Genomic DNA, 7,166 nt, shown 5'->3' with positions numbered 1-7,166 from the left:
AAAGGCAGAAACAGCAACGATTTTGATAATGATAAGATAATGAATGTGGACAAGGCCTATTGCGGATACCACAGTAAATATAACGCGCCAGAATGTCTACCTCTGTGGTGGTGCAAACGCATTCTATTTTTAGATTTTTACGCTCTGAAATTTGTGAGAGCAGGGAGAGCGCCATTGTCGTTTGAATAAAAAATTTAGCTTCATATTGCAAAACGAATGTGTGGTCGTAAAGCATTTAATTTTTTATTTTGTCTTTTAGATTAAGTCAGAAATTTACTTATTTTATCAATGTTACTATTAAAGCTCAAACACTGAGGTTGTTTTGAATTCTTAAAAATAAACTGGTTTTGTGGATGATGTTCCATAGACGAGCATAAGCAAATTTTATTTCGTCAGGACGGTCAGATATATTCTATATAGAAGTAAACGAAAGACTTTCAGAATATATGCTTACTACGTATGATTCTGGCATTCTGATAGGAAATACCTAGGGAGTTAGTTTTTTGGATCGGGAATAGACGATATTTGAGCAGGGGACAGTCGAGAAACAAGTAAATGTCTATTATGTAGGACTATTATAAGAGCTTATAGCAAGGCACACTGATTATCTCCCGTGCTGTTATCGCCCGGCATTCTGGACCTGACACCCTGGGATGGAGGATTTACGGGACTCTCTGGGGTCAAAATTAAAGAGCCCTCAGATTTTCCGCGAGATTTTTGAGTTCGTTTTGTGCCATCTCCACAACAAGACGCAACCCCTCGGAAAGCAATTCTTGCTTGCTATCTTCTTTAAAACTCTAGCGAGAAGCATATGATCCAGAGTCCGGCACAAATATAAAGGCAAAAATGAGGTTGGAGTTTGTATTCCAACATGAGGTTGCAATAATATTTAGGGTGTCCGCTGCTGTTGCAGTAGTTGGTATGACTGCTGAGCCAATAGCGTCGTTTATTCCCCCGTTAGGGCGTTCTCATATTTTAAAATACAAATCAAATTATAATCCCTGGCGTTCCACCTGTAGTAAATATATTTGCCGGATTGGTGCGATCTCCACACGGTTTTCGCATTTAAAAATATCACGTCGGTGTCTCCAATGCGGGAGTAAGCTAACAAATAATCTTTATTGACTATTACAAATATAAACAAGAAAGGAAGCTAACTTCAGCATGCAGAAGTTTATATACTTCGATCACTAGGAACTAAAACAATATGATTTATATTAGGTTGTCAAAAAAGTCTTGCGGTATTTTTATTGAATTTTCAATTATGTTAAAGAACAATGAAGAAATGCCTTCTACCATTTCTTTCACCAATACATATTATATCTACAGTTTTACATTTACAGTGTATATCTAAAGATATATCACGCAGCTATATGATATAGTATGCATGTTAAAATAGAGGAAAATTTTTTTAAAACCAGCAAAGTTATAATTTTTGTTCTCATATCTAATATATAAAATTCTCGTGTCACAGTTTTCGTTGCCATACTCCTCCGAAACGGCTTGACCGATTTTGATGAAATTTTTTGTGCTTATCCGGTATCTATGAGAATCGGCCAACATCTATTTTTCATCCCCCTAAATGTTAGGGGTAGTGCATATATCTATTTTTTTAGCGTTTCCAAGTGCCCCTACTGCTGCGCCATCTACAGGCAGCCAGCTGAATCAAAGCATTTCCTGTCAAACATTCAAAACATATTGAAAGAAGAAACTTGAAAAGTTCTGAACCGTTTAAGCCCAAATTTTTAGAGAACATGCGTTGAGGTTCCAGCTCGGTTATTGACTACTTTTGATGTTGATAGCTTATCTGCGGTTGCGAATATATATATTTTTTTAGCGTTTCCCCGTGCCCCTACTACTGCGCCCTCTACAGGCAAATCAAAGCATTTCCTGTCAAACATTAAAAACATATTGAAAGAAGAAATTGGAGATAAAAATTTTATTTTTTGTTCAGGTTCAGTAAGAAACGAAGTCATGCCACCAAAAAAGTCGAGATTGGGTCGTTGTATTCGCAATACAGAAGCAAAAAGACGTAAGCTTACGAATATGACTGACGAAGAACGGGCCTCCTTCCGAGAGACTGAGCGGCTGAGAGCAATGCATGGGAACGCGTTAATATTGCTCGCAGGGGATTTCAGACAAACGTTGCCTGTGATTTCCCGATCGACACCAGCTGACGAGATAAATGCTTGCCTGAAATATTCTATATTGTGGAAACATGTACGTACATTACAGTTGAAGACGAATATGCGTGTCCAGTTACAGAACAATGACTCAGCCGACGTATTCTCACGACAGCTACTGGACATTGGGAACGGAAAGCTGCCAGTCAATGAGACGTCGAGAAAAATAGTATTGCCCGGGAATTTCTGTAATTTAGTTACATCGAAGGAAGAACTTATCCAAAAAGTGTTCCCCAATATCCGAATAAATTATAGGAACCACGATTGGCTCAGTGGACGAGCGATTCTCGCTGCCAAGAACAAAGATGTCTACCAGCTCAATCATGTAATCCAAAAAAGCATAGAAACTGACGAAATTACATATAAGTCGATAGATACCGTTGTGGAAGCAGAGGAAGCAGTTAATTACCCTACCGAATTTCTAAACTCACTTGATCTGCCTGGAATGCCACCACACATATTGAAATTAAAAATAGGTGTGCCGATTATCATGCTCCGGAATATAAATCAGCCGAAACTCTGCAACGGTACGCGACTCGCAGTCAAGAAATTGATGAACAACATAGTAGAAGCAACGATCATAACGGGTCCTTTCAAAGGTGAAGATGTCCTCATTCCTAGGATTCCTATGATCCCGACAGATACACCGTTCCAGTTCAAGAGATTGCAGTTTCCCATTCGTTTGGCGTTTGCAATGACCATAAATAAAGCTCAAGGTCAATCTCTGGAGTTGTGTGGTCTGGATTTGGATGAAGATTGTTTTTCACACGGACAATTATATGTTGCGTGTTCACGAGTCGGAAAACCAAAAAGTCTTTATATTTACGCGGAGAATGGAGAAACAAAGAATATTGTATACCAACAAGTATTACAGAATTAAATTAATTTGAAAATGATTATTTTTTGTTTGACTTATTTCTTATGCGTTCAACCACAATATGCCACAGAGAAACGTGGCAGTCCAACGGTCAACGTGTCTATTTCACAGAAAAAAATGTGCAAGAAAGAGTCCTGAATCGGCCAGCGACAACTCTGACTGCCTTCTTCACCTTATGCCAGGAAGATGATTTTGCCAGAACCTTGATGTATTCAGAAGTGCCCTCTTAACCATAATATGCCACAGAGAAACGTGGCAGGGTACAGCTAGTAATATATAATAATTCAAGAATATATATACTTTATGGTATCGGAAATGACTTCTTTACTGTGTTTGCAAACTTCAGACTAAAATTTTAATATCCTTAAAGGGTATACAATTAAGCCAAAAGAATATAAGTAATCTATTAAAAAAAATTTTAAGTATATACTCTTAAAATATATTCAATCACGTATTTATATATATTACCTGTCATCACTTGCATAAATTCTGAAAAATAAAACATATTTTTAACATTTTTTTTAATGAAAAAATGAATTGTTTTACCATCAAAATCAACTGTTCCTGAACCATCAGCATCAATTTCCTCTATAATACTATCCAAGTCTTGATTAGAGATTTTATCGTCCAATTCGTGAAGAATGCTCCGCAATGTGGCAACTGTTAGATAACCTTTTCCTTCCTTATCGTAAACACGGAAGGCCTCTTTCAATTCATTTTGAAGTGCTCCTACGTCTTCCTCGACTTCGATAAAACGAGCAGCCAACTTACAGAACTGGCTAAAGTCCAATTTACCAGTTGATCCTTTGTCTACCTCCTTAATAAGTGCCTTCACAGCTGGCGGTTCTAGTTTCTGGCCTAAGATTTCAAGAATGCTTGACACATCTGCATGTTCAATAAAACCTGCTCCATCATGATCAAAAGCCTTAAAAGCATTACGAAGAACTGCAAAATAACGGTTTGATTATTGAAAAATACCATGTAGATACTCACTTCTCAGTTGCTCTTTGTCATATTCGCCGTCAGCCTGTAATATGTAAATAAACTATAAAGCAAACAAGAAAGGAAGCTAACTACGGCACGCCGAAGTTTGTATATCCTTGTAGATTGCAATTCGATTATTATACAATATACAATACAATACAATATTAATTTAGTATCTTTATGTTATAAAAGCAATGAAGGAATGTCTAGTTTTATAAAATTCACCTACAATTATTATATTTACTGCCTTACAGTTACAGTTTTAAATTTACAGTTTAAATTGTTCACTACACGATTGTTCCTTTGGGAGCTTTATGATATATATAATTTACATTAACATTTATAATTGGTAAAACAAAAATTAAAATAAAATTCAACATTTAATTTAAATGAATAAAGTTAAATAAAGATAGAAGTGTAATAATGGAAAATCCACCATTTTAGTTAAATAGAATAATTAGGCAACTAACTGTAAAGGGTGATCGATGACAATGCAATAATTTGATAAAAAAAATTTCATTATCCTTATAAGATCGTCAGAATTGATAAATTCTTATATAGATCCTCCGAAAAGAAGTAAGAGAGACAGAGCTAGCGCGGGATCTGCGCATCATGAAATAATGAGATTACGAATAGTTCGTAAGATATTTCATAATTACATGTCCGCAAAAATTGATTATTGATAAATCGAACTAAAATACGAAAAATAACTGATAGCTTAGAAAATTTAAAAAACACGCGTTTATAGGTACCCACACTAAAAATAGAAAATAAATAATAGTTTAAAAAAACTAAAAAAACACGCTTTTATAAATAACAGAACTAAAAAGAAGAAAATAATTTATAATTACAAACGAAATTATAAAAAATATAAATATAAAATAAATGTAAGGCTAAAAATATAAATATATACGAAATTGTCTGCACTTGATTTTGTTTTTGTTCGACTAAAGATACATTTTTCTATATAAAGTATAAGTAAATAGTATGTATTCAAATATTTTAAATTATATTAAAAGAAACCAATTTATTGTAGCAACATTATAATTTATGTAAACAAGTAGAAAAATTATTTATTAATAAATATTTAAATAATCACTATATTTTTTTTTTTTGAAGTTTGGAAATATTTATTACTGTATTTTTTACTATAATGTAGAAACTTAAACAATAGTGTGGGGAAAAGTTTATTGGAAATTTACAAAAGTGTAAGTGTTAAAGTGATTTAATTGGGTGTAGGAAGTGGCAGGGGCTTTAAATAGTGCTTAATAAATCTTTCTCCTTGGAAGGTCCGAGGGATGAATTCTTTTAACTTTTTGCCAAGTCCGCCGAGATGCAAATCCTTTGGCAAGGATATTTGGGTGTGACATGAGCTTATTCCAATAATGTTTGGCTTGCGCATTGATTATGACTCCAATCAAGGGAACTTTAACATTTCTTGCTATGTCTATGTTACGGATGAACCGCACAGCACCAGGAATTCTCCGCAGGAACTTGCGATTCAGATTAGTTTTGTTCGCAACAGCATAAACTTGAATTCCGTATCTCCAAGTGGGTGCAAGGATGGACTTGTATATTATTTTGCCTTCACCAGCCAACTGTACTTGTAATCTTGGCGAAGGTTAATCAGGTGTCAAAAGTGAGTTCCAGTTATATTCTCTGATCTGCTCAAGAAGCTCTCCATGCAGGAAAAAGTCAGGGCACGACTCGTTTCTGAGAGAGTGCGTCACTACAGCACACTTTGCCGGGTTAATGGATATGTTCCAGCGACAGGCCCAATTCTTACACAAGAGAGAATTGCTGTATCGTCAACAAGTGTGGCCAGCATTGGATTCTGCTGCTGTCGCATGGACTTCGGCACATCGTGGGTAAACAAGCTGTACAACGTCGGTCCCAGCACGATTCTTTGGGGAACTCTAGACTAAATCAACCTTTGAGAGGATAGGGTTACATCATGGACCACACTAAATGTCCTGTCAGAGAAAAAGCTCCAAACCATTTCTAATAGTTCCGGGTTAATTAACGGCTTGAGCTTGCAAAGTGGCCCTGCTTGTCACACCCTATCAAATGCCTGCTGTATGTCTATTGCTTACAGTGAAACCCCTCGAGTACTTACTCAACTACACAGTAAAACTGATCACGGTTGCCGCGCCTGAGTCTGAACTCAAATTGAATTTTTAAAGAGAGTTAAGGCCTTCGGAGACTGAAGTAATCTCCTAAGGATGCTTACCAAATGTGGAAAGGAGGCTAATAGGCCGATAACTGTTGAGGTCCTCGGGTTATTTGCCATGTTAAGGATCATTACAATGCAAGCACTCTTCCAAGCCTTCGGAAAACCTCAGGAATGCATTGAAGATGAGTATAAGGATAGCAGTGCTCTAAGATAAAGAGTTTTTGCAACACCGTTGTCAATTTGGAATTTAGATTTTTAATGTCCTCTTTAACCTCCTGTAGGCTTACATGTGGCACAGGGAGTTCCATTTGGTGGGTAATGGCAACTTGCCAGGTACTATCAGTTCTCTCCGGGCAGAGGCTGTTGCTAAGGGAGTAAATCTACCTTTCAGATTTTGAGGAAGAGCTAAAACTCTTTTGTATGTGGACATTGCCGTGGATATTTTTTACAATGCCATGAATTTATTTTTTACTGAAAGTGTTCCGTTATACTATCCGCCAATCTCAAATAAACCGCCATGGTTTACCAAAGAGTTAAGCCGACTTAAAAATAAAAAAATCTAGGCTGTATGCTTAATTTAAATTCACCGGTAAAAACTATTTAACTCGTTGTAGGGTCCAGGACCCAAAACAGTTTTATAATTTTGTTAACACTAAACGTAAGCCTGAAACAAATCCTTCCTTGCTATCATTTGAAAATACTAACGCAAATAATGATCAGGCAATAGCCGATCTATGTAGTTTCGCAGTTTTTTCCAACAACTTATTCAAACTCTTCGAATTTACATCAGACTTATTCCTACGTGATTCCCAAATCGAACTTAATTTTCTGTCCTACCCTAATCAAAAGCTCTCTTCTTATAGATCTTCATCAGGTATTGTGTTAACGCCCTGTGCTATCCCCATCTGAAATTGTTTACCTTATCCTTAGAGACCTCACACTTTCCCAT

The 7,166-nt window shown here is 36.2% G+C and overlaps 2 protein-coding genes across 2 annotated transcripts; one reads left to right on the top strand and one right to left on the bottom strand.

The window, feature by feature from the left end:
- The first annotated feature begins 1,473 nt into the window (after nucleotides 1-1,473).
- On the top strand, nucleotides 1,474-3,079 carry LOC147644961 (uncharacterized). Its single transcript, XM_086836756.1, has 2 exons — nucleotides 1,474-2,220; nucleotides 2,299-3,079. The coding sequence occupies exons 1-2, from the start codon at nucleotides 1,975-1,977 to the stop codon at nucleotides 3,061-3,063; spliced, it is 1,011 nt and encodes a 336-aa protein (XP_086692882.1). The 5' UTR covers nucleotides 1,474-1,974; the 3' UTR covers nucleotides 3,064-3,079.
- A 276-nt stretch (nucleotides 3,080-3,355) lies between these two features.
- On the bottom strand, nucleotides 3,356-7,166 carry LOC147644960 (troponin C, isoallergen Bla g 6.0201-like). The gene is made up of 5 exons (XM_086836787.1): nucleotides 7,137-7,166; nucleotides 5,831-5,965; nucleotides 4,054-4,105; nucleotides 3,607-4,005; nucleotides 3,356-3,549 (listed from the first exon to the last, which is right to left on the bottom strand). Exons 1-5 carry the CDS (start codon nucleotides 7,164-7,166, stop codon nucleotides 3,479-3,481), a joined length of 687 nt encoding a protein of 228 aa, XP_086692913.1. The 3' UTR covers nucleotides 3,356-3,478.

Source organism: Drosophila serrata, unplaced genomic scaffold, assembly GCF_035046125.1.
Source record: "Drosophila serrata isolate PLE 108 unplaced genomic scaffold, ASM3504612v1 contig_49, whole genome shotgun sequence".
In the NCBI taxonomy this organism is placed as follows: Eukaryota; Metazoa; Arthropoda; class Insecta; order Diptera; family Drosophilidae; genus Drosophila; species Drosophila serrata.
The sequence above is the reverse complement of the archived record's forward strand: the minus strand, read 5'-3'. Positions and strand labels throughout refer to the sequence as shown.

Bases quoted from the DNA above. Each gene is read 5' to 3' on its own strand.
- LOC147644961 (XM_086836756.1), top strand. From the start codon at position 1,975: ATGCCACCAAAAAAGTCGAGATTGGGTCGTTGTATTCGCAATACAGAA. The intron at 2,221-2,298 runs GTACGTACATTA...TTCTCACGACAG, and splicing joins ATTCTATATTGTGGAAACAT to CTACTGGACATTGGGAACGG.
- LOC147644960 (XM_086836787.1), bottom strand. From the start codon at position 7,166: ATGGGAAAGTGTGAGGTCTCTAAGGATAAG. The intron at 4,106-5,830 runs GTAAGAATTGGG...TTTGCTTTATAG, and splicing joins ATACAGCAATTCTCTCTTGT to TTTATTTACATATTACAGGC. The intron at 3,550-3,606 runs GTAAAACAATTC...TTTATTTTTCAG, and splicing joins AGGAACAGTTGATTTTGATG to AATTTATGCAAGTGATGACA.